Source organism: Cucurbita moschata, unplaced genomic scaffold (assembly GCF_002738365.1).
Source record: "Cucurbita moschata cultivar Rifu unplaced genomic scaffold, Cmos_1.0 Cmo_Scf00034, whole genome shotgun sequence".
NCBI classification, from domain to species: Eukaryota; Viridiplantae; Streptophyta; class Magnoliopsida; order Cucurbitales; family Cucurbitaceae; genus Cucurbita; species Cucurbita moschata.
Window position 1 is genome coordinate 2022910 of NW_019268550.1, and position 25604 is coordinate 2048513.

The following is a 25604-nucleotide window of genomic DNA, read 5'->3' on the forward strand; positions in this document are numbered from 1 at the left end:
TTTTTTTTTTTTTTTTTTTTTTTTTACGTGAGACCAACTTTTTATGGATGAAAACAAACTCCAAAAGGAAGTGAGATAAGAAACAAAAAGAAATGGGAACATAATACAAAAATCCAAAGAAACACCAGTGGCTATGATGAATATAAGAAAGCATCCCAGCATAAACAAATATCCTACAAAGAAAATCCCGCGAACAGCTTTGATAGAGAACACCAAGATGAAACCTTAGAAGATCTCTCCTAGCCCTAAAGATTCTATTATTTCTCACACCCAGAGAACTCAAAAGATAGCACAAATATCGTCACCCTTTCTCACAAAAAGGAAAAGAAAGTACCACCTTAGAAGAAACTTCATCAGCCAGGTCATCTTCCCAGGTTCCATAGTCATCCTACAAAAATACAGAACTGATAATATCATGTTATTGCTTTTGGAAAAGACAATAATTTCATAATAGAAAATGATAAATAACATAAACGTTCTTAATCATCTTATTATTTGCCTGACAACAATGTAAATGAAAAAAATGAAAAAGACGTCAAAAAGTAGAATATCCGCTATGAAGAGAGGACTATATCAAAGTTGCCTCCAAATTTCAAGGAGAAACAGACAAAAAATTTATAAGATTAGCAATCTTACAATTTTTCTTTTTTCTTTTCTTTTCTTTTCTTTTCTTCTTTTTTTTTTTTTTTTTTTTTTTTTTTTTTTTTTTTTTTTTTTTTTNTTTTTTTTTTTGTCAAGAGAATTCATCGAGTAAAATGAGAAAAGAAGGTAGGAAGATGAGGAGTCCTTTCTCGACCAAAAAGGGGGTTCAAAATCCCTCCATTTGGGTCCTTACAGCTAAATCTTTTGTAACTAAGCTTCTTCTACTTTACCGAGCAATTGGAAAGCTTCCATGTAAATCTGCTTTTGTACTTTTCACTTTCAATTGATGAAAACTACCATTTCTTCTTTAAAAAGTAAAAAATAAAAACTACGAATAGTTATAAACAAGTCAAACCACCATTTTTTGTATTTTGATAAAATGAAAAAAAAAATTGCAAAGAACTATACTTACATCTAGACTACAAGGAAATTTCCAAGTCAAAAACCAAAGAAAGCAGGAAAGCACCCAAGGATCAATACATCCCAACCCAAATAATCCTAAAGCTTACAAAAGGACAAACCAAAGAACCTTAGAAATGCAGCCACAAAGGAACTTTGGATATCCAAAACTGAACCACCAAATAAATAAACTTCGCAGCAAGACTTGAACTCCACTACTCATAAAAGCAATCCTGAACCAAACATTTGATGTGAGAGCAGTAACTTCAAAATCACCACCAAGAACCTTCTAATGTGAAACAAGCAGAACAACACAATATCAGAACCGTTGCTTCTAACCTCTAAATTCTACTTCTAGAATAACTTCAGTCTCACCCAATTCTTTTGTATCCCTTTCCAAACCGAGCAAGATTGCAACCAGATTTGATCCCACCCTTTCCATAAATCTCAAAGACCTTAAAATTTTAGAGCTTGAGACATTCCTCATCCCAAGCATATAAAGGCCACTAAATTTTCCAACAATATATAATGAGCAAACAAACTACAAACCAATGGAGAAAAAGGTGACTGAGAAATCAGCAGGAATATTTATTGGCTATTAACTACATCATTGGATAATTAAATTTGAGCTGAAAACAATCGATGTAGAATTAATCAAACTTTTTTGTGTACCTCTTCTTGCTGTTCCACATACTGTTTGATCCATTCAGCTTGGGATGATTGGAATAAATCTAGCTTATCATCATCTTTACGCCTATTCAATATAACAGGAATATCTTTGTCTCCATCTTTATATTTAGAAGATTGGACTCCCACGGGAGGGCAGTCTTTTTGTGCAGTCTGTAGAATACGAACAGAACCACCTGGAAAGTATTATAGGGCAGTAGCATAAAACGTCCAAAATTGTTAGCATTAACTGTAAGTCGATAAACTTGAAATGTAAACAGCCACCATTCTGTGAAACGAATGTACAAAGCATAATGTACCTGCATGTGCATGCAGAGAAGTTCCACTTGAAAATTTCAGTGGAAGCTCACTACTCGGCAAGTTCAAGCATAACCAATCAAGAGCAGCCTCAAATGTAGCACTATCCTACTCAGGACAAAAAAAAAATTGGGACATTTGTAGGAGACATGTATGGTCGAAGTATCATCTGAGGAACTATAAAGTTTCAGGAACTGAGAGCTACAATCAATGTCTAGATGGTCAAAACAGTTACAAATAGGCCATAGATGTCAAACAAAAACTGAAAATAGAAAATGAATAGTAAGACAAAACAATTTCAGAAAACTGGCAGCACATATAATTTATTTTAGCCAAAGGTGTCACGTAGAAACTTTGCAATTGGCAAGTAAAGATGTTAAACAGAAGTTACAGAAGAGATCTAGACTTAATTTCCCGTCCTAAAGCAGACTTAAAGGCCTTGACAATAAAGAAAAGGGTTCTAATTTTATCGGCTTCTAAGGAAGAAGAAACAAGATTTCATCAGCAAACTCAAGCTAATATTTGAGAGACATGAACATTGTCCATATCAACCACGAAGCCTTCAAAATAAGACCTGTGAGGGTAATTTTTTTCCAAAAAGCAACATAGACAGTTAGCACCAATGTCAAAAAGAAAGGAGAATAGCGAATGACCCATTGGGCTTGGACATTCCCCCTAGGCTTCCCATCTATTGATATATTTGCTTGGTACCAAAAAATGGTGATGTTATTCCTCTGTGTAAAACATCATTAACGCTAGAGTTTCAATTGCTAAGGTAGCCATGCCGTTTATTTTATCGTAAAGTTTTCCATTTACTATTTATACGGTCGTGTCATTTGAAGTTGTAATACAAAGTAATTTTCAATTGTACGCCAGTGAGAGAAGTCCCTAGAATATCTACATTTTAAGTTTATGTTCCTTTTTTTCTCCATAAATCTTCTACCTGCGTAACCTAAGCACATGATTAACATTCATCTTTAAGCCTATTAAATAAAACGAAAAGGAGAACGATCGTAAATGTGTCTCGCATTGAAAGAATCTAATTACGTTCCAAAATATTGTAGTGTGTTTGATAAACTGAATTCATGAACTATGAGTTAAAAATGCAGAAAAATGAAAATTCAATAAAGAACATGCAATTGTATGAGAGATGGTACAAGTCCCAACTCCACAAAGATTATTAAAGGAAACACAAGAGCTTTTGCCAAAATGCCAATAAATAAAACACAATTCCATTTCATTCGAATTCTACAATTCGTTAAACAAAAGAACCGACGGGTAAACATGATCCATCAACACTTTCTTAATTCTGCACTCTTCCATTTTCTTACCCACGTAGTGTTTTTTTAATCAGGAACCAAATTAACCAGATTGAACAACCGTCTCAAAAACCAAAGCAACCACAACTACTACAACATATAGAACGAAAGAGCTGAAGGAAACACTTAAATGCTGCTCAGCAAAATTAACTCATTGAAGAACAAGTTACCCCGATAGTGGAGAGTGCCAGCTCAATCTGATCATTGGTAAAACCTTCGCATGAGAGCTTCTCGTAAACAGATTGAAGCTTCTTGACCTTCTGGACTTTTGAGAGCGAATCATCAGCGTGAGTAACCGATGGAGTGGAGCGGCCGGAGCTCAGTAGGAGACGACGGAGACGAGTCTCGTTTTCGGCGGAGATATGAAGTTTCGCACCGGACGTGGAAGAACGGGAATCGGAGGTGGAGGAAGTTGGATTGGATTTTCGGTTGTTTTGCTTCTGCTTCGGCTGCTGCTGCTGCTTCTTCCTTGGAGCCATTGTACGCAGACGCAAAGATCCCAGAAAAAATAAATAATAAAAATAAATACGCCTAAATTCATTTCGCTTTTATTAAATTACAAATTTACCCCCAATTTTGTTAGTATTTACATTTATAGTCAAATTTTGTCCGAGTTTTTTTTTTTTTTTTTAATATTATTATGAATGATTCTTTCCGCAGTAAATTTAATAAACTATTATTATTATTTCTTTAACCCATATAAATTTAATAAACGAAAATTATTATTATTATACAACTCAATTGGATAAAAATAATTTAAAGAATTAAGTTTAAGATTTATTCGAGAATTAAAATTTAAAAATTTAAAAATACTTATATTAAAATTAATTCAAAATTAATTCACCTGATCTCACATTCATCTGCTCAACATTGTTTATTAGGATTTAGAAACTTTCCCTAACATACTATTTTAAAATCTCGAGGAAAAGCTCGGAAAAGTCCTAAAAAGACTATGTCTACTAGCAGTGGTCTTGAACCGTTAAAAATAGTATCAGAGCCAAGCACCGAACGGTGTGCTAGCGAGGACGTTCGCCCAAAATGGATAAATGATATTAAAGCTAGAAATCGAGTGATATCTCACTAATGACACAAATGGTATCGGAGCCAAAAATCAGGTGAGGTGTCAACGATGACGGAGCTTCATGAAATCTCACACTGATTAGAGAGAGAAATGAATGTTAACGAGCATTGAGCTCGAAAGGAAACCCAAAAAGTGTAATTTGTCTGCACTTTTATAAATATTTTTGGGATTAGATGTTTTTTTTTTTTTTTTTAATGAATAAGAAATATGTTACTGTAAGTCTTGAAGAGGATATCGATACGCATACATTCTTGCATGGAAGAACCTAGCTGAACCGGATCAAGGGTTCTAACCGAGTCCAACTGACCTTCTTTAGCTGGCCCCCACCCCTTGTAACGAGGTCAAACCGTACATACTTTTTCCTTTCGATTGGCGAGATAGCTTACCAGCTCGTTCACAGTACATTTTGAGTCAACTCAGGTTCAATAGGCCTATACATAATTTTGTCAAATACTCAAACAAAAAAAAATATATAGATAAAACAATATAACAAGAAATTAAATAAAGGTAAACTCAACTCTACTCGATTCAAAATCATTCTTAAAAATTAAAATTAGAAAAATATATATATATATTTGTGATGAGGGTCTTCAATCTTGGAAGCCATGCGAGCAAGAACAAAGCATCGCAGAGAGAAGAAGAGAACAATTCTCTCTTAATTATATATAAACTCTAATTAACAGAGAAAGAGAGGGGAAAACAGGACTGAAAACCCTAATATAGAATTGCTAGAGGTTGATGACGGTTTGAGCAGGAATCTCAGTGTAATCGACCTCATCGCCGGATTCAATGGCCATATTCCCCAACCTCATCAAGCTCCCGGTCGCTAAAATGGCTTTCGGATTAATATCGTGCATAGATCTCACATACAAGCTCCGAATCGCACCAATGGCAGCTTTGAACAACGGCGTTGTTTCATTCTTCTTGCTCTTTGTAATCAAATTCGACCCTAGAAGACAGTGCCCTAACACTCTTAGTATCGGCTGAAGAATCTCCCATGGCAATGGAATAATCCCGATGTCCTCCTCCTCCTCCTCCTCTTCCTCCTCCCTCTCATCTTTTTTAGCTCCTCCGGATTCATCGTCGCCGCCGGCCCACAATCGGCAAAACTCGCAGAAATCGATCTTCGAAGACTCTGGAATCTTCTCGATCTTCGTGTAGTAGAGTTCGAGGGCGACGCCGACGATTCGGGCCCTTTTGGTGGAGCGGACCATGCCGTGGGGCTCCAATGATGGGGAGATTACGGCGAGATTGAGAGCGGTGGCGTTGTATTTCAGAGGGGATTTCGTTTCGTGGTAAATGCTAGGGTGGGCTAGGTCAGGGATGTTGACGGTGAGGGGTTGGCTAGCGCGGCGGTTGGTTTCGTGAGCGTAGAGGGAGAGGAGGACGGCTTCGAATCCGGCGAGGGATTTGCGGCGGGAGACGACGCGGGAGAGGTAGGCGCCGAGGAGGATAGGGAGGAAGCGGAGGACGACGAGTTTAAGGTCAGGGTTGTTGGATTGGAAAGTGTCGTAGAGCCAACGGCAGAGGTTGTCGTCACCGGCGCCGGAGGTGGAGCTGCGGAGAAGGGCGGTGATTTGGGCGGTAACTTCCGTGTCGTGGAGGAGGGCGAGGGCGGGGTTGGGAGCGGCGGAGAGAGCGGAGGAGATATTTGGGAGGATGAGTTTTAGTGATTCGATGGCGGATTGAGCGATGCTGGTTAAGGATGCCGTTTGTGAGACGTCGAATCTCACCACCAGGCCGCTGCCGCTCGTTCTCCTGTTATGTCGGGCGGTGGGTTGTTTGGCGGCGGGAGGGGTGGTTTCTTCGGCGGAAACTGCAGGGGTTGGCTCTTGGGCAGCGGCTTCTTGTGCAGTGGTTGTTTCTTGGCCCGCCGGGCGGCCGTTGTCGGCGTGAGAGGATGACATCAGCGGTGGCTGCGGTGGAAATTAATTATGGCGATTTTGTTTGTTTTTTTTTTTTTTTACGGAAAATTGCAATTTGAGTTTAATTATTATTATTTTTCTTTTGGGAAAAAATGGGTAAAATGAAAAGGAAATTACCGAGAGTAAAAAAAGGAGTAGAAATAGGACATTCCCCTCCAAATGCGGTAACTATTCAAACTTTCATCCACTCCTTACCATCTGCATTTACCCATGATTAATTAATTAATATAAATTATAATTATAATTACTATAATGTACACCCCTTGAGTGGGTGACGTGGCAACATAGCGGGTTATTTTTTAATTATTTAAAAATTAATTTTAACCTTCATTGAAGTTAGGATTTATTGGGTTATCCGGTCATATGAACACATATATTGTTTTATATTTGGATGGTATAAAATTTGTGGCTAGTTATGTGGTTTTTTTTTACGAGATCATTTTGAATTTTGCAACAGTATAAGATGGATCGAGGGGGTCCACTAGAGGAGTTCGCTCCGCCGTGTAAGATCCTCAAACCTACCACAGCCATCAATTGCAACCTATTTTAGTCCGTTAAACCTCACAATTTTAAAACTCGTATTCTAGGAAGAAGTTTACACACCTCATAAATAATGTTTTGTTCCTCTCCTCAACTGAGATCCGATCTCACATCAAATAAGTTGAGGTTTTTAAAGTTCGGTACGAGAACATCAATTCAATAACTTTATTCTACGAGTGCTTTGAAATATTATAAGAGCATGTGATTCTTGAAAATGAGCATATAAATAATATAAGAGAGAGATATGTAATTAAGGGACCAAATTGCAATAATGTTCTTTTTCCTTTGGTTTCATTTTTGGTCACAAATTGGCTGACAATTTCAACGTGGGTTTTGATGCTTTTTGCCTCTTAAGTTCAATTTTTACCACTTCCATCACCTTGCCAACCATATTCTTGTTTATTTGGTTCTTCATCAACCAAATTTTGGACATATTCCCTTCTCCCGAGGTTTAGTTTATGTCGATTTTCGTTCTTTTATTTTCATTTGTAAGGGACTAAACTTGTAATGGTTGGATGAACTTAGTCGTGTCAATAGATTGCTAAATCCTCAAATGTCGAACAAAGTACTCCAAAACAAAAAGGAGTCAACTCTCCTCGAAGGCATAGTAAAAAATGACAAGACTCCAAAGGAGTCGAGCCTCGATTAAGGGGAGGAGTACTTTGTTCGAGAGGAGGTGTTGGATGATGAAAGTCCCACCTCGGCTAATTAAGAGAATGATCATGAGTTTATAAACAAAGAATACTCTCTCAATTAATAAAGCCTTTTGGGGACGTCCAAAGCAAAGCCATGAGAGCTTATGCTCAAAGTAGACAATATTGTACCGTACCATTGTGGAGAGTCCTGTTCGTCTAACAGTAACGACCCAAGTCCACCATTAGCGGATATTGTCTTCTTTATGCTTTCTCTCCGAGCTTCCCCTCAAAGTTTTAAAACCTCTTCCTGTGTCCTACGCGGTGGATTGTGAACGATATCTATTAGTGGTGCGCTTGGGCTGTTACTAAAATTACGATGAAATAAAACTATAATATATAATTTATAAATATTCTTAAGGGACAAAATTTTATTTTTATTTTAAGCATATGCTTTTATACATCACTTAATTAAGATGAAGGTTTTGATGTGACGATGAAGATATATTATTAGATCATATATTCTTCTCACACACACATCAATCATATGTTTATTCCCAATGCTATGATTTTTTTAATTTATATATTCCCAACTTGTCCTTTCAATACCATCATATAGAGTTTACCTTAGATTTTTTTTTCCTCTTAAATGTCATTTTTAAATAATTATAAGAATATATTCTTATAGGATTCCATATCTTATCCTTTTTTATTATTTTTTTTTGTCGTTTTCATTTCGATGGCTAATTTTGTGTTAATTTAGGTTTCTTTCGTTTGTCGTGGGTATTTGATCGTTCGACTATAAAAGAAGAACATATATATTTGACGTTTTAATTACTGATCTGCTGCGTCCGTATTGGCAATAAGTTTGAGGTGATAACTTTAAGTGAGTATTATCGGGATTTTGTTCTTCCTCACACATTCCCAGTCCGTCCCTGGGCTAGCATGTGGCGATCCGCTCTAGTCGCGAGAACAGCTCGAGCAGTCCACCATGAACCAACAGATTTGGGACTTGGACCCCATGCCCAGTCCTCAAAGCCAATCCCTTTTCTCGAGGTTACGGATCCATTTTGTCAACTTCCTTTGCCAACATTATTCCATGGTTTGGATATTTTAATATTATGAAATTGACTGTTCTAAATTCTCTTACAACATAAATCAGTTTAGATCGAGTAAGTTATTACAAGTATATAACTATTTGGAATGAGTACATTTTTTCAATTTTATGAACGAGCGTAATTCTTTGAATTATAACACATCTTATTCTTATTTTCACTCAATAAATAAATATATATTCTAACGTCACATCATTATACAAATATGATGTTGCGCTGTCTCGAAATCTTTAGAAATCCAATATTAGAACTTCAAATAAAAATAATAAATAAAGAGAGACGGGACCCGACATTATAGATTTAACTCGTTTTCATTGCTGAATAACATAAGTATCCACCAACACGAGCATAGTTCAACAAATATGTATGTATAATGCATATTCTCGACATTTCAAATCCTACGCTCCACATATTTGTTCGTTTATGGAGCTCACATAGGGATTATATGGAATAATGGATCACATAACACTACAATAAGCATGGACATTATCTTCACTAAAAAGATGAACAGTGTTATCACTAACAGTTGAATATAAAGGATCTGGGAAGTATCCATGGACGCCTTCATTAAAACCATGCCTGTAATAATTATACGTCGACGCATACGTCGATTCGTCGTAGTATTGCGACGCGTATGGATAGTATTCACTGTCGTAAGGGAACGGCCATAGCTCGGCTTTTCGCCCCGTTCCTCTCACCTTCTTTAGTACTTTTCTTTCTTCTACATATCCAGTTACAGTCACCTTCTGTTTGTCCATGTCTATTTCCAAGCTATCTACTCCTGTTATGTAACTTTTCTCAGTTAGCTCACAAACCAAATTTGCTCATTAAATAGTAGTGCTTGCCTTTGATCTTAGAGATCGCTCTTCGAACCCGATCCTCGCATCCATTGCAGTCCATGTGCACTAGAAGCTCGACAATCTGATGCATACGAGCATTAAATGGATTAAATATATGATGACTTATCGACTTAAGCTTTTAAGTTTAAGTAACAGCCAAAGTCCACCGCTAGCAGATATTGTCCTTTTCGGACTTTTTCTTTCGGGCATCCTCTCAAGGTTTTTAAAATGCGTTTGCTAAGGAGAGGTTTCTACACCTTTATAAAGAATGTTTTGTTCTCCTCACCAACCCAGGTGAGATCTCACGGTTTCAGTAAGAGTTAAAGACGTTAGAGAAAACGGAAGGGAATGACTGCATACCGCTAGCAGATATTGTCCTCCTTGAACTTTCTCTTTCGGGCTTCCCCTCAAAGTTTTTAAAACGCGTCTACTAGGGAGAGGTTTCCACACCCTTATAAAGAATGTTTTGTTCTCCTCACCAACCCAGGTTAGATCTCACCATTTCAGTAAGAGTCAAAGACATTAGAGAAAACGGAAGGGAAAGACGGCACACGATTAGTAGATATTGTCCTTTTTAGAATTTTCCTTTCGAGCTTCTCCTCAAGGTTTTTAAAACGTGTGTGCTAGGGAGACGTTTCCACACCCTTATAAAGACTGTTACGTTCTCCTCACCAACTAACGTGGGATCTCACAGTTTCAGTAAAAGTTAAATACATTAGAGAAAACGGAAGGGAAAGACGGCACACCACTAGCAGATATTGTCTTCTTTGGACTTTTCCTTTCGACTTCTCCTCAAGGTTTTTAAAACGCGTCTGCTAAGGAGAGGTTTCCACACCCTTATAAAAAATGTTTTGTTCTCCTCACCAACCCACGTGAGATCTCACAGTTTCAGTAAGAGTTAAAAGACATTAGAGAAAACGGAAGGGAAAGACAGCACACCACTAGCAGATATTGTCCTCTTTGGACTTTTCCTTTCGAGGTTCTCCTCTAGGTTTTTAAAACGCATATGCTAGGGAGACGTTTTTACACTCTTATAAAAAATGTTTCGTTCTCCTCATCAACTGACGTGGGATCTCACAGTTTCAGTAAGAGTTAAAGACATTAAAGAAAACGGAAGGGAAGTACGACACACCACTAGCAGATATTGTCCTCTTTGAACTTTCCCTTTCGGGTTTCCCTTCAAGGTTTCTAAAACACGTATGCTAGGGAGACGTTTCCACACCCTTATAAAAAATGTTTCGTTCTCCTCACCAATCGACATGGGATCTCACAGTTCCAGTAAGAGTTAAAAGACATTAGAGAAAACAAAAGGGAAGGACTGCAGTACTTACCGACATGGCATTGGAGGATCGTTTGCGATGAAATCGTCGCCCAAACATGACGATGGTCGATATGGCTGAAGGGTTTGGTTGTATAAATGTATAATATATAGCAAGTTATGGGGTTCCCTTTTGCTGTTTCTGCATGGAGCATTGTGTGTGTATTTATTCTTATTATGAGGTTTGGTTTTTTTTTTCTTTTCCAAAAGCTCATAGGAATAAAAGAAAATGGCTCAAATTGGGGCTGCCTTTAATTTGCTCTGTCCATTTGAATCGATACTCTCATCCCTTCCTCTTATCCCTAACTATGACCCTAAAAGTTTTCATTCATTAAGAGGGAGAAACCAACATGGGACATGACAGATATTTATTCTGATTTTGGTTTATTCTTTTCTATGCATAATCAAGGAAATGAGATGTGGCCAAAAGGATAAGGGGTTGGATGTTCATGTCAATGTGGGTTTCTAAATGGGAAGTTTTAGAGAGAATTGTAAAAACAAATATCATCCGTTTCTTTAGAATATTTTCTTTAGAATATCATGCCACAAATATTCTAAAGAAACGTCTGAACCGATAGGTTGATTTTCTCTAAGAATATTACCTCACGAATACCGGGGATGATTTGAATCTATAATCTTTTAAAGAGTAGAAATGTTTTACTATTTGTAACCGTCCAAGTCCAAGCCTAAGCCCAAGCCCACCGTTAGCAGATCTTGTCCGTTTTTGCCCATTATGTATGTTATCAACCTCATGATTTTAAAACGTGTGTGTTATAAAGAGGGTTTCACTCTTATAAGAAATGTTTTGTACCCCTCTTCAACCGATGTATGATCTCACAATTCACCCCCTTGGGGCCAACGTCCTCACTGGCACATTGCCCAATGTCTAGTTCAAATACCATTTGTAACCGTCTAAGCCCAAGTCCACCACTAGCAGATATTGTCTGCTTTGGCCTGTTACGTATCTCGCCAAAGCGCAGATGTTACGAAGAGGTTTTTACTCTTATAAGGAATGTTTTGTTCCCCTCTCCAACTGATGTGTGATCTCACAATCCACCCCCATGAGGCCAGCGTCCTCGCTGACACATTACCTAATGTCAAGTTCTGATACCATTTGTAACAGTTCAAACTCACTGCTAGCAGATATTGTCCACTTTGGCTCATTGCGTGTCTAACCTTTAGGCTATGTTGAGGTTGACCATATTATCATGTCTTTGAACTTTTTGATTTGAGCTATTCATGCACGTCCAACGTGGAAGTATGTTACAAATAGACTCTACCAATGGTAGGTTATTGCAACAGTTTCATCTTGTGTAATTAATTGCAACACGGTTTATCTGAGCATAGCTCGGTGGATATATAAAATCTATTACCATTCTGGTTCGATCTTCTTCACTCCACAGTTGTTGGACTAAAAAATAATTGCTATAATGAAAAAAACATATGGTGAGACAGCCCTATAGTTTGGTTTTACGGTAACGATTAAATATATAGTTGAGAGTGATTTTAAATATGATAAAACTAAATTCAATCATTTCAAAATCACTCTCAAACATACCATAAGACACAACTTCGAATTACTTTTAATAACGTAGCTCGATCAGTTAATCCATTATATCCACGAGGAAAAGGTGGAAAAATGTTTTTGATATACCCTTACCATTCAATATGAGACAAAGTTTTCTACCTCTTTTCCCATCAACACAAGCACCAAAACCAGCAAGAAAAGATTCTCATCAGTACAATGGAGAAAGTTCTAACGGATCGTAACAGCCCAAGCTTACCGCTAATAGATATTGTCCACTTTAGCCCGTTATGTATTGCCATCAGGCTCACGGTTTTAGAATGCGTCTACTAGGGAGAGGTTTCCACACCTTTTATAAGGAATGTTTCGTTCCTCTCTCTAACCGACACGGGATTTCACTATCCACTCCCCTTGGGGGCCCAATGTCCTCGCTCACATACCATCCAGTGTTTGGTTTTGATACCATTTGTAACAGCTCAATCTTACCGCTAGCAGATATTATCTTTTTTGGGTTTTCTCTTTCAGGTTTCCCCTCAAGGTTTTGAAACTCATCTATTAAGGAGAGGTTTTCACACCCTTATAAGAAATGTTTTGTTGCCCTCTCCAACTGATATTTTGGCAAATATATATCAGTTCAACCGAAAGAAACTTTGTACTCACATCAGTCAGTCAAGGCCATAGAAAGAGTTCAAATAAAAGCACCGCCTCCAAGCGGACAACATATTAAAGTTACTTCACTTTTCCCAGGTATGAACGAGTGTTTGGCCTACCTCAAATGTGGTTCTATGGATGTTATGTGACAGCCACGCCTTTAACATTTGGCATCCAAAACTCGGAATTGTTAGTATACTACATAAATAGCTACCATAATTTGATCTCGTGGCTTCAACGATACCTAGTTTCACAACTTGTCCCTTAACTAGTTAGTCGAACTCGCAGTAAAGCATCATAGTCTTTTCCTCCATGCCAAAAGGGAATTCTGATGTTCGTTTTCCAACAATAAATGAAGGGAAGTGACTAAAGGTGTAACGACCCAGATCCACCGCTAGCAGATATTGTCCTCTTTGGGCTTCCCCTCAAGGCTTTAAAATGCGTCTGCTAGGGGGAAGGTTTCCACACCCTTATAAAGGGTGGTTTGTTCTCCTTCCCAACCAATGTGGGACATCACAATCCACCCCCCTTCAGGGCCCAGCGTCCTCGCTGGCACTCTTTCCTTCCTTCAATCGATGTGGGCCCGCCCCTAAATCCACCCCCCTTTGGGGTCCAGCGTCCTTACTGGCACACCGCCTCGTGTCTACCCCCCTTCGGGGAACAGCGAGAAGGCCGGCACATCGTCCGGTGACTGGCTCTGATACCATTTGTAATGACCCAGATCCAACGCTAGCAGATATTGTCCTCTTTGGGCTTTCCCTTTCGGGCTTCCCCTCAAGGCTTTAAAACGCATCTGCTAGGGGAAGGTTTCCACACCCTTATAAAGGGTGGTTTGTTCTCCTTCCCAACCAACGTGGGACATCACAAAAGGTTCCAATACCATGCCAAGGCAAATATGATGGGATGAGGAGTATTCGAAATGGGGCAAATCAAATCATCGGGGCATTTTGAGGATATGAAGCCTTCTTACTATTATTACTGTCCTTCAAGATATATAAACTCACTCCTCTGAGAAGGAAGTCAAAGATATCAGCACGACGATCAAACAAGTCGAAGTCCCCAACCCAAGATTCTGCACTTGATAGCTCCAATACTCCCAATTCCCTGCTTCTCTAGCAATCTGAATGTGTCGTATGACATGCTTTATAATCACTTGTAAACAAGCCTAAGTCCTTTCAACATGCATTTTCAACACTCACATGCTTTGTAACAGCCCAAACCCACCACCAATAGATATTGTCCGCTTTTGCTCGCCGTCAGCCTCACGGTTTTAAAAGGCGTCTACTAGGGAGAGGTTTTCATGTCCTTATAAGACCTATCTCCAACCGATGTGAGATCTCACAATCCACCCCCTTTGGAGCCCAGCGTCCTGACTAGCACACTGCCTAGTGTTTGCCTCTAATACCATTTGTAACAGCCTAAGCCCACCGCCAGTAGATATTGTCCATCTTAGCTCGTTACATACCATCGTCAGCCTCACAGTTTTAAAATGCATCTACTAAAGAGAGGTTCCTACACCCTTATAAGACCCCTCTCCAACCGATGTGGGATCTCACATACTTTTCACAAAAATCTCTTTAAAGCCACTCTACCTAGAATTGCCCAAGCTGCGCAATATCAAAATCACTTTCTCATGTTGATGTGATGTAAGTTTATTTATGTCATTTTGCCAAGAAGGCTATCACGAGTTGTTCCTTGCCCCGGTTACAACGTAAGTTTATTTATGTCATTTTGCCAAGAAGCCTATCACGAGTTGTTCCTTGCCCCGGTTACAACTCCAGGGGTTACATTCATGGTCCAAAACCCCATTTTGGCATGGAGTTGAACTTCGATTCTAATCATAGAGAAAGGAAAAATGCACACTCTTACAGAAGATAACAAGCATGAACAAATGAATGTGTTCATCATCGGATAGAACAGAAACCAAATTCAAGCTCAATTTGTTTAAAGGAAAGCAATCAAATCAATCTTCAATTTCCATCTCACTACCCAGTTCCCACCCCCAATCCTCAGCAAAAACCAGTGAAAACAATATCAATTTCCATCAACCTCGTCATAATCAAGAAGCAGAGTCATAATAGACAATTTTAAACAATAAAGGCAGCTGAAAGAAGAGTTGAACCTGGAGTTAATCGTACTTTTCTCTCCATGAATACACAAGAAAGAAGACCCATGACAATGCCAATGTAACATCCCCAACGACCTGTCGAGGCCAATCTTGGGCGAGATCCTCAAGCTTTCTCTCGAAATAAACTCTCCATATGGCCATGGCAAGGTGAAGCAACACGCATCCTTTAGCAAAGAAGCTTTGAAACTCTCTATCTTTGACAAATGCCACCATGAATAAAAGAAACCCAACAGTAAAGAGAAGCAAACCAGAGAAGGAATCAGATGTCCTTATCAGAAGCTGATCGTGGGAGCTAGATCCCTGCAGCTTGATCGCTGTTTCAGGGCCATGGCCAAACACATAGACCTCGTGGGAGTAAAACATCATTAACGCTCCACAAGTTAAAGCAATCAGAGAATGAAGCATACAGATTAACAAAAACCCCCCAGATGATGCCATTGAATTGATTATCACCTGATTAAGAAGATTCTCCCTCTTGTAGAAGAAAATCTCCGCCAGGAATCAAATATCCCCTGACAGATCCAATTTGCGAGTTGATCATAATCTATCAAAAACCCTAAACCTCGATCTCCAAACAAAATCGAACATCAACAGAGATCCCAAGCACGGAAAAATACAAAAATTAACACAAATTCAAGAATCTGGAAAAGAACAACCCACAATTTCGGATCGAAATCCTACACTCGACGCACTTTGCAAAAATCAGAGGGAGAATCAAGATGAACAATCAGGAATGGAAATTAATGGAAGGCAATTCCATGAAGAGATTAAGATTCAGAGAAATGGGTGGGAGAGGAGGGGATGCGCTTAACTGGCATAGAGATTGCTGCTTCCAGTAGCCATCTCCATTCCCATACCTTCCTCTACAGTTTCTCATGCAGAAAACGCCACGCCCCTTCCGCCAATTTCCCTTGTCTGTGGTGCTGCGAGTTCAAACCAAATTGGTAGCAATGGATAACGTTAATCCATTTCAATTAACGAAGTCATTATGAAGCTAATCATGATTATGTTACGGTTTAACTCAAAATGATGATGAACTAAATAAGCCTATTTTTACTTTTATTTAATTTAATTTTAACCAAATATATTATTTTATTATTGACTTAAAAAATTATATATTCAAATCTTATCCTCGCCTATTAAATTAAAAAATTATTATTTTATAATTAAAATTAAAAAATGTGTGGCTTATGGATTATCTATTGAATAAATTGAGGCATTATAAAATTATTACATGTCAATTATCGATGAATTATGTTTATAATGTTTATTTAATGGGTCTGTAAGGACTTGTACTGAATGGGGTAGAAAATCTCTGTTTAAATGGAAAATTGGGGAGGAACTGATGAGAGAATTTTACTTACTAGCTACACGAGCTGGAGACCGAGATTATATTTTTCGTCCTCGATCTTGCTCCTCACCCAATGGACATCTCTAACTTTGACATAATCAACATTCGATTAACAAAACTTTGACACGACACGCGTATTAATTCATCAAATTGTTTGTTGTATTATTTTTTCTAGAGTTCAACAATAAGCAAGAGTAGAGATTTCCATGGGCGTGCGCAGGGACGGGAAGCCCATCCCTGCTACCTATTTCATTCCCATCTCTGCAACATTCTCAATTTATTTGTGTAGGGATCAGGTTCCCCGTAAGTAAGTTTTTTCTGTTTATTATTTTTTTAAAACAAATATAGTTATTTTAAAGTTTTATATTTTTTATTAAAAAATTATAAAAAAATCCTAAAAAATCGATATATATATATATATAAATATCAATTATACAGTATTTTAATAGTTGAGTTACGTTTAAATTGACCTTTATTACATCAAGTAGAACTAAATTTAATGTTGCACGTTCAATAATATATAATTTTTCTAAAGAAATCATAAATAATAAGATTTTGGTATATTTAAACTTTTAAATAATAAAAAAAAGGAATTTTATATTAACCTCTGTTGGCATAATTGATGAATAATGATTATATATAATGCAAGTTGCCCTTCACAAGGAGGGCTTCATCATTTTTTAAATTTTTTTATTTTCAATAAATATTATTTAATAAATAAATAATTAGTATGAATTTAATATGTTTTTTTTAAACATAATAAAAAATAAAAAATCATTATCAAGCAATCTTTTTGATGTAAATATATGATTTTTTTAAAAATGTTTGTTGAATTTCTATTTGTTTGTATTTAGTTTGGTAAATTAAATTTATGTGATATTATTCCATATTTATTCTTAGTCTTTTTTTAAATTACAAAATAAATTATTATTGTTTTTTTTTATGTGACGTGGCTTGTGGTTCAATTATTTGTGGATAAAAAAATTGGATTTTCAATATATACAAAGAAAGTCTACTTGCATCCATGAGAAAGGCTTTAATAATGTTGGGCTCTTTGGGGACAAAATGACATATAGGCCCATCATAAACAAATAAATTACAATATAATAATTTCGATCGGTTTTTCAAGAGGTCGTCCAATATAGAATTGTTTCAACTAAAAAACAGTTAATGCTGAATTCGAAGGAAGTATCTGACTCATAATCCAAAAAATAGAGATGCATTTTGTGAGATCTCACATCAGTTGGAGAGGAGAATGAGACACCCTTTATAAAGGTGTGGAAACCTTGACCTAGCAAGCGCGTTTTAAAAACTTTGAGAGGAAGGCCGAAAGGGAAAGCTCAAAGAGGACAATATCTGCTAGCGGTAGGCTTAAGCTGTTATAAATGATATTAGAGAGACATGGGGGGCGATGTGTCAGTGAGGAGGTTGTTCTCCAAAGGGGGTAGACACGAGGTGGTGTGCCAATAAGGATGCTGGGCCCCGAAGGGGGTGGATTTGGTGGGAGTCTCACATCGATTGGAGAAAGGAACGAGTGTCAGCGAAGACGTTGGGCCCTGAAGGGGGGTGGATTGTGAGATCCCACATCGGTTGGGGAGGAGAATGAAACACCCTTTATAAGGGGAGAGCAGGAAGTTTGTCCTGAAGGGGTTGGATTGTGAGATCCCACATTGGTTGGGGAGGAGAACGAAACACCCTTTATAAAGGGAGAGCGGGAAGTTTGCCCTAAAGGGAGTGGATTGTGAGATCTCACATCGATTAGGAAGGAGAACGAAACACCCTTTATAAGGGGAGAGCGGGAAGTTTGCCCTAAAGGGAGTGGATTGTGAGATCGGGGAGAGCGGGAAGTTTGCCCTAAAGGGAGTGGATTGTGAGATCTCACATCAGTTGGGGAGAAGGGGAGAGCGGGAAGTTTAGGGAGTGGATTGTGAGATCTCACATCGATTAGGAAGGAGAACGAAACACCCTTTATAAGGGGAGAGCGAGAAGTTTGCCCTAAAGGGAGTGGATTGTGAGATCTCACATCAGTTGAGGAGGAGAACGAAACACCCTTTATAGAAAAGATGAATAATTTGTCTCGAGTCACAATCGGCTCACACAAAGACTCGTAAATCCATCCCGAGCCTCTTCCTCTTGTTCAGAGAAATAAGTGGCTCACAAAATCCTTCTCTCACGAAGATTCAGACCAAACCGAACTTGGACGGCGGAGTTTTCCAACCATACCCTTAATGTGAAATAAATTTCACTCAAGTGAAAAGGAAAACAAGGGGGCACCATGTAGGGGTAGATTGGTCCAAGAAAAATAAAGCATAGCCATAAATTTCATGTGCATGATTTTTCTTCACAACTGCTGATAATTTAATATACAGAGAGAGATACATCTAAATGGGTCCAAGTCTATCCACCCTCCATTTATGGCTATTTTTTCCCCCCTTATAATGACGTGTCACTAATTAATGAAACTAAATATCTTACGTGTAAATTAATCAACATTATTTTTTAATTCGTGATTTAAATTTAATATTTTTCCAAATATTTTATATTAGTCTAAAAATGACTTTTTTAGATTATATTATTAATTATGCCGTGTTCTAATAAATATAACTCATTTATTGAAGGCAATTATTAAGTAAAATGGTAAAAAAAAAAAAAAATCAATATATATGGTATGGTATAGTAAATTTAACTAATTATGACGACAAAAAAAAAAAGAAAACAAAAAAAAAATACTATTTTTGTTTGTTGTTGTTCATATCTTCAACCAAACAATTTTTTACAAAATAAAAATAAATAAATAATAGTGAAATAAAACTATTTAAAAAAATATTTTTAGAAATAAAAATATTTTATTTTTGTAATTAGTGTTAGCGATGTGTCCGCTTTCTGAAGCCTTATAAATATTTGACATGTGTAACAGGTGATGAGTTGTGACTTTCGATTGATTGACGTTTAAATTTTATAAGATATTAGTTATTTTATATAAATATAATTTATTTCAATAATTAAAAAAATAATCCGACAATTCAATAGAGCTCGAAAATAGATGGTTGGGTTGAAATATGAATTTTATTCATGTTGTTCCAGTCACTAACACAACCAACCTAAAACGTCGTTACAACTCTCACTAAAATGTATTTATGAAAGTTTGGGTATCATAATAAAATTAAAAAAAAAAAAAAAAATATATATATATATATATATATTATTATATAGATAGATAATTAATTAATTAATTAAAAAGAATTGAGAAGAAAAGCCAAACGACCATCACTGAGCAGAAACTCTCAGGCTCAGAGACAGAGGGAAAAGAGAGCGAGAGGAGTGGGGCGTTATTTATTGCTACCCTTCCACTCTCCTTTCACGCGCGTGTCTCTACGCGCAACAATTATACAATCATAATTTTTGGTAAATAAATAATTTTAAATATAGATTAATATGTCTATTTTTAGTCTTCAAATGGGTGTTTTTTTTTTTAAAAAAATAAATTTAGTTTAATTTCATATATTTTAATATTTTTTTCAGCTTAATCTTGTTATTTAGCTTGCTTGTTTTTTCGGGTGACCCATCTCTATTTTTATATGGCATGATGATTTCACCTCCCTCGAGATTCTATCAAGATTGACAAACAAAATCCCGGATCGACGGTACTACTTGTGAATATCTAATGAGAAATATACGAGGGAAGTTGTTCATAATAGCAAAAACTCTATCTTTCTCGAAGTGTAGCGGGAACGTAAATTAAAAATAGTTAAATTATATAAAAATACCCGTGAAATTTTTATTTTGTTTAAAAATTAATATTATCATTAATTTTTTATAAACATTTCAAAATCATAAATTTTGAAATGCATAAAAAATTATATTTTTTTAAAAAAATAAAGGTTAAAGTTGAAAGGTTTTATTATTATTTTTAATTTTTATAATCAAGTGCGTAACACGTACTGAGAAGCGCGTGGAGAAATGGAGAAGAATGTCTCAATGGGCACTTCGCGGCCACTCTCTCTCTCATACTGAAAGCTGCAGAGAGGCAATTATGATAATTTCGTTTTTTTTTTTGGTTCTTAAATTACGATTTTCCGTTTCTTTGATTCATCTTCTGTTATCATTGTGCCCTAGATCCATCCATGTCTTCCTTCTTCAGGTCCCAGTTCACTCCATAACCTCCACTCTCTGCATTTCTTTTTCCTCAGCCATTTTCTCTCCTTGGAAAACGTGGAAATACTTCGAGGATCATCTCTTTTGGTTCATTATTGGCTTTCTGTAAGTTCAGTGGATGATTTTCGGGATTCGATTACATTTAGTGTAGAGATTTTTCTATATGTTGCGAGTGCCGTTGCGGAATGTATTAAGGTTATTGCGTATGTTTTTAGTTTGAATTTTGGTAGGATTTGGCAAGATTTTGGGGGTTTATTGCGGAAATTGCTTAGGATTCAGAGTTGTGGCTGTTCTGGCTTAGTTGAGTTTTACTGATATTGAATATTGGATGCTAATTGCTGTTGTAATGAGCTAATTTGTGTGTGTTTTAGGTTTAGTTCCTGAGTTTTTGTTGAGTTTTTGATGAGTTTTCGCGTTATGGGAATGTTAGAAGAGGAGGATATATTAGTATTGGATGATTTGAAGCGTGAGTATTGATTCTGAAGGAGGGTATTGTTGGGGGTGGTTATTTTACATAATGGGTTCCGTTTGTTGTAAGCCTTCTGCTATTGAAGATAGCAAGGAAAGTCCAAGGGAGAGGCTGTCGAGTAAGACCTCGTCTGACCTGCGTGTGGCGAGAGTGACTTCATCGACAAGGGAAGAAGTGTATCGATCTAAAGATCAGCACGATGGTAATGATGCAAGAGTGATGTTGATTGACAAGCAGGTTAATGGGTCGGGCCGAATGCAGGGTGAGAATTTTGAGAGGAAGAGGGAGAAGATGGAGCATATGGGTGCTCAACATCCTTCAATGGGTAGAATTCCGAAGGCAGCTGAGGGAGACCACGTTGCTGCAGGGTGGCCTCCATGGCTGGCTGCAGTTGCTGGAGAGGCAATCAGAGGCTGGCTACCCCGACGAGCTGATTCTTTCGAGAAATTGGATAAAGTATGTTCTTTTGATGCTTTGCTTTAGAATTTTTGTCATTGGCCCCCTCGTAACTAACTCAAACACTGTAATAGTCGTAAAATGCGTATTTGTGCAGATTAGGATGATTGTAATAGTCGTACAATGTGTATTTGTGCAGATTGGCCAAGGAACTTATAGTAATGTATATAGGGCTCGTGACCTTGACCAAAAGAAAATCGTTGCTTTGAAGAAAGTAAGGTTCGACAACTTAGAACCCGAGAGCGTCCGCTTTATGGCGAGGGAAATTCACATATTGCGTAGACTCGATCATCCAAATGTAATAAAGCTGGAGGGTCTAGTCACATCAAGGATGTCTTGCAGCCTTTATCTTGTTTTCGAGTACATGGAACATGACTTGGCAGGACTTGCTTCACATCCTGGCGTGAAGTTTACAGAGGCGCAGGTAACTGCAGGATTCTAGCATTCTAAGACGCTCATCTGCATGCTCTCGGTTCACTTATTAATTCTGAATCTTAAGTGTAATTTATCTTGGGGCAGGTCAAGTGTTACATGCAGCAACTTTTACGGGGACTCGATCATTGTCACAGTCGTGGAGTTCTACATCGTGACATAAAGGGCTCGAACCTTTTAATTGACAACAATGGCATCTTGAAAATTGCTGACTTTGGTCTGGCAAGTCTTTTTGATATCCACCAAAATCAGCCACTGACAAGTCGGGTCGTGACTCTTTGGTATCGACCGCCTGAGCTTTTACTTGGCGCTACTTATTATGGTATAGCTGTAGATTTATGGAGTACTGGCTGCATACTTGCTGAATTGTATGCTGGGAAGCCCATTATGCCAGGAAGAACAGAGGTATATTATTTTTAATTTTACGAAACTCGTAGCTCATGTTTCGATGTTTCTATCTCATGTTTGGAATCATGATTTCCTAGCTTTTCTTTAGATCAAGTATTGACACTTGATTTATATGTTTTAGGTGGAACAGCTACATAAAATATTTAAACTCTGTGGCTCTCCTTCAGAGGATTATTGGAGAAAATCAAGGTTGCCACATGCAACCATATTTAAGCCCCAACAGCCCTATCGACGTTGTGTTGCAGACACGTTTAAGGATTTCCCTGCACCAGCTTTAGCTCTCATTGAGACGTTACTCTCGGTAGATCCTGCTGATCGTGGCTCTGCTGCTCTCGCCCTTAAAAGTGAAGTATGTTGTGTTGGGTGATACATTTCTTTCTTATAATACTGTTATATCCGAGTATCCAATCTTCATCAAGTGTGTACGTTTCTTATCCCTTTGTGTATATGCTCTCTTGTCCCGGCATTTTTGAAGTCATCGTAGATTGTAGATCGTATTTATTAAGTCGAGTTGTGTAGATCTGTTTAAAGGGAGTCCTAGTGGTATGGGCTTAGAATGTTTGGTGTTATGCTCTCGTCACTTCGATTATAATATATTTAAAAGAGAGAGGGAGTGTGAGATCCCACATTCTTTATAAGGGTGTGGAAACCTCTTCCTAGAAGACGCGTTTTAAAAACTTTGAGAGGAAGCTCACAAGGGAAAGCCCAAAGAAGACAATATTTGCTAGTGGTGGGCTTGAGCTGTTACAAATGGTATCAGAGTCAGACACCAGGCGATGTGCTACGGTGTGCCAGCAAGGACGTTGGGCATCGAAGTGGGGTGGACTGGGAGGTCCCACATCGATTGGATAAGGGAACGAGTGATAGCGAGGACGCTGTGCCTCGTAGGTGGTGGATTGTGAGAGCCCACATCAGTTGGGGAGAACGAAACATTATTTATAAGGGTGTGGAAACTTCTCCCTAACAGACGTGTTTTTAAAACCTTGAGGAGAAGCCCGAAAGGGAAAACCCGAAGAGGATAATTTCTTCTCGCGGTGGGCAACTTTATATGAGGCTATTATTTTTTCTAGAGCTTTTTATTCTCCGTCGGTATTTTTCGTAGGTTTTTTTCTGTTATTTTGATTTAGTAAGTACAATTTGTTTATGTTGGGACTATTTTGGATTGTTCATTTCAGTTCTTTTCAACAAAGCCTCTTCCTTGTGATTCTTCAAGCTTGCCAAAGTATCCTCCCAGCAAAGAATTGGATGCCAAGATAAGGGATGAGGAAGCTAGAAGGTATTGGATTGTTCATTTATCAACTTACTTTCCTCGCTGAAATCTCACAAGGAATTAAAATTTTAAGGTCTGATGTTCTTAATGAATCTCGGAATAAGTTAAACTCGAGTTATTTTTCAGTACCACCAACCTGGATTACTGTCAATCTATTTAGGCAGGTCGATCGATCGTGATTTGTGATCTTTTACCCGGTTATCGGACTGTACTTTTCCAATCTTTAGTGCTATGAAAACAATTTACATGGTTTATAAATAACTTCCTGTGGTTAAATTGGTAGACAAGGAGCAGTAGGAAGCAAGGGACACCGACTTGACCTGCAAAGGAAAAATGGTGAGTCTCGAGCCGTCCCTGCACCTGATGCCAATGCCGAGTTAGCCTCATCAATGCAGGTAACATTCTGTTGAACCATCTTAAAAGGGGCGTTGCAATGTAGCTGGGGAGTCCAACTGGTGTATTTCAGTTGACTTTCATGCTCGTTTTTATGGTTTTCCATGTCTTGGAAACTTTTTGGCCCCTTCTCTAACCCATCGACCTCGACCTATCGATGACATTATTCAAAGTCTGTCTAACTGCTCTGTTTTTCTCTTGAAATGTTTTGCTAATAAGATTACTCGTTGCAGAAACGACAAGGTCAGTTCAATTCGAAGAGCCGGAGTGAGAAGTTTAACCCACATCTAGAAGAAGCGTCGGGTTTTCCTATCGATCCACCTAGACCTTCACAAGGAGCAGAAAGAATGGATTCTCACGTGCGTCATCCTAAGAAAGCCTCACATTCAGGGCCACTTGCTCAGCGGGCTGCTTGGGCAAAGGCTAGTAAGAACTCCGATGACGCTCCCAAAATGTCAACCGGGGCCGAAACGTTCGCAACTTCAGGACTAGTTGCAGCTAGAAGAAGTGTGTTGGCTGAAGATTGCAGGGAAAAGCCTGACTCTTCACAAGGAGAGGTTAAAAAACTAATTGGCAGGTTTCCCGGTTCCTTCAAAGAAACCTCGGAGTCGTCGATGCTACCGGGCCAGAAGTTCTCAAATCACAGTATTGTAGGCTCACATGACAAAGAGAGAAGCAGCACCAAAGACCCTATAGTTGTAAGTATGCGAGCTTCGTATCGTACCATGCTTTCTTGTGCATTTTTTCTTGCATTGGCATCGTTTTTTACGTTACTGATTGTCGATATCAGCCAGTAAAGCTGAGCTATTTGCTCTTGCCATGGTTTTCTGAGTGTCTGTTCATGTACATAATACTAATACAACAGGTGGGTTATGGCTCAAACGGTCATAAGATTCACTACTCTGGTCCATTACTGGTTCCCTCAAGCAACATGGACCAAATGTTTAAGGACCACGATCGCCATATCCAAGAAGCAGTAAGACGAGCTCGGCTCGACAAGGCAAAGGCACGGAAGATTCAAGCGGACGGGAAACAGATGTCAGCCAATTCATTATTCGTCTCCGGTCATTAAGCGAGGAGATGACAACAAATGTTAAGAGTTCATTGTTAGGCGAGCAGATACTACTCTAGAAATGGTGATCAAATGATTGGCCTGTTGTACAGGGAAGTCTTCCTAGTTTTTTTAGACGAAAAAGGGTCGAAAAACCTTCCTCTCTTCTCGTACGCGCTCGCAAGGTAACACGTGTAACTCGGTTGCAAATTATGTAGGCTCTGAATATTTTGGCCATTCTTGTAGAGAATTTGTATTTCTGGCTGTATAGTTCAAGTGAATATGACATTGTCTAGAGAATTGTTGGAGAGCAGAAAGATTTTACTACCACATTTTCTTCTTATTATCCATTACTTGACGATTTCAAGGGCGAAAATATCGACAACATCCCAATTTTGAAGATATTGATATGTACGACAGGCTGAAGTTTGAGTTTAGTTGCATTTTGATCCTCGAGTTTTTAAATTTAACATTTTAACCCTTTGGATTTGGTTTAGATTTTGGTCACCGTCACAAAAGAC

At 38.1% G+C, this 25604-nt stretch overlaps 4 protein-coding genes across 8 annotated transcripts in view; 1 reads left to right on the plus strand and 3 right to left on the minus strand.

The window, feature by feature from the left end:
• LOC111430622 (DExH-box ATP-dependent RNA helicase DExH7, chloroplastic) overlaps window positions 1-3847 on the minus strand; it is a 28370-nt gene extending 24523 nt beyond the window's left edge. Inside the window, exons 1-4 of the mRNA XM_023066940.1 lie at window positions 3515-3847; window positions 2028-2133; window positions 1714-1904; window positions 338-388 (exon numbers count right to left, since the gene is read on the minus strand). Of these exons, the coding sequence (XP_022922708.1) occupies window positions 338-388; window positions 1714-1904; window positions 2028-2133; window positions 3515-3823 (657 nt within the window). The 5' untranslated portion in view covers window positions 3824-3847. The remainder of the gene's footprint in view (window positions 1-337; window positions 389-1713; window positions 1905-2027; window positions 2134-3514) is intronic.
• Window positions 3848-5011: 1164 nt separating this feature from the next.
• On the minus strand, window positions 5012-6332 carry LOC111430539. Its single transcript, XM_023066802.1, has one exon. It carries the CDS (start codon window positions 6330-6332, stop codon window positions 5154-5156), a length of 1179 nt encoding a protein of 392 aa, XP_022922570.1. The 3' UTR covers window positions 5012-5153.
• A 2597-nt stretch (window positions 6333-8929) lies between these two features.
• Window positions 8930-16077, minus strand: LOC111430823 (heavy metal-associated isoprenylated plant protein 45-like). Of its 5 annotated transcripts, none has more exons than XM_023067245.1 (3): window positions 10808-11092; window positions 9483-9558; window positions 8930-9418 (listed from the first exon to the last, which is right to left on the minus strand). In XM_023067245.1, the coding sequence occupies exons 1-3, from the start codon at window positions 10853-10855 to the stop codon at window positions 9096-9098; spliced, it is 447 nt and encodes a 148-aa protein (XP_022923013.1). In that variant the 5' UTR covers window positions 10856-11092; the 3' UTR covers window positions 8930-9095. The 5 variants fall into 5 exon arrangements, with proteins under 5 accessions (XP_022923013.1, XP_022923017.1, XP_022923016.1 ...); XM_023067249.1 differs by lacking the exons at window positions 8930-9418; window positions 10808-11092 and adding exons at window positions 15093-15610; window positions 15956-16077 and having other exon boundaries at window positions 9482-9558; XM_023067248.1 differs by lacking the exons at window positions 8930-9418; window positions 10808-11092 and adding exons at window positions 15093-15610; window positions 15911-16077 and having other exon boundaries at window positions 9482-9558.
• Window positions 16078-20464: 4387 nt separating this feature from the next.
• LOC111430818 (probable serine/threonine-protein kinase At1g54610) lies at window positions 20465-25459 on the plus strand. Its single transcript, XM_023067233.1, has 8 exons — window positions 20465-21529; window positions 21669-21953; window positions 22049-22366; window positions 22491-22718; window positions 23545-23645; window positions 23923-24034; window positions 24266-24730; window positions 24898-25459. The coding sequence occupies exons 1-8, from the start codon at window positions 21122-21124 to the stop codon at window positions 25102-25104; spliced, it is 2124 nt and encodes a 707-aa protein (XP_022923001.1). The 5' UTR covers window positions 20465-21121; the 3' UTR covers window positions 25105-25459.
• The last annotated feature ends 145 nt before the right edge of the window (window positions 25460-25604 follow it).

Coding starts and splice junctions, on each gene's coding strand:
- LOC111430539 (XM_023066802.1), bottom strand. CDS start 6,332: ATGTCATCCTCTCACGCCGACAACGGCCGCCCGGCGGGCCAAGAAACA.
- LOC111430823 (XM_023067245.1), bottom strand. CDS start 10,855: ATGTTTGGGCGACGATTTCATCGCAAACGATCCTCCAATGCCATGTCG. Junction 9,559..10,807: donor GATCCTCCAATGCCATGTCG/GTAAGTACTGCA, acceptor CGTATGCATCAG/ATTGTCGAGCTTCTAGTGCA. Junction 9,419..9,482: donor AGCGATCTCTAAGATCAAAG/GCAAGCACTACT, acceptor GTTACATAACAG/GAGTAGATAGCTTGGAAATA.
- LOC111430818 (XM_023067233.1), top strand. CDS start 21,122: ATGGGTTCCGTTTGTTGTAAGCCTTCTGCTATTGAAGATAGCAAGGAA. Junction 21,954..22,048: donor TGAAGTTTACAGAGGCGCAG/GTAACTGCAGGA, acceptor ATCTTGGGGCAG/GTCAAGTGTTACATGCAGCA. Junction 22,719..23,544: donor CTCTCGCCCTTAAAAGTGAA/GTATGTTGTGTT, acceptor TGTTCATTTCAG/TTCTTTTCAACAAAGCCTCT.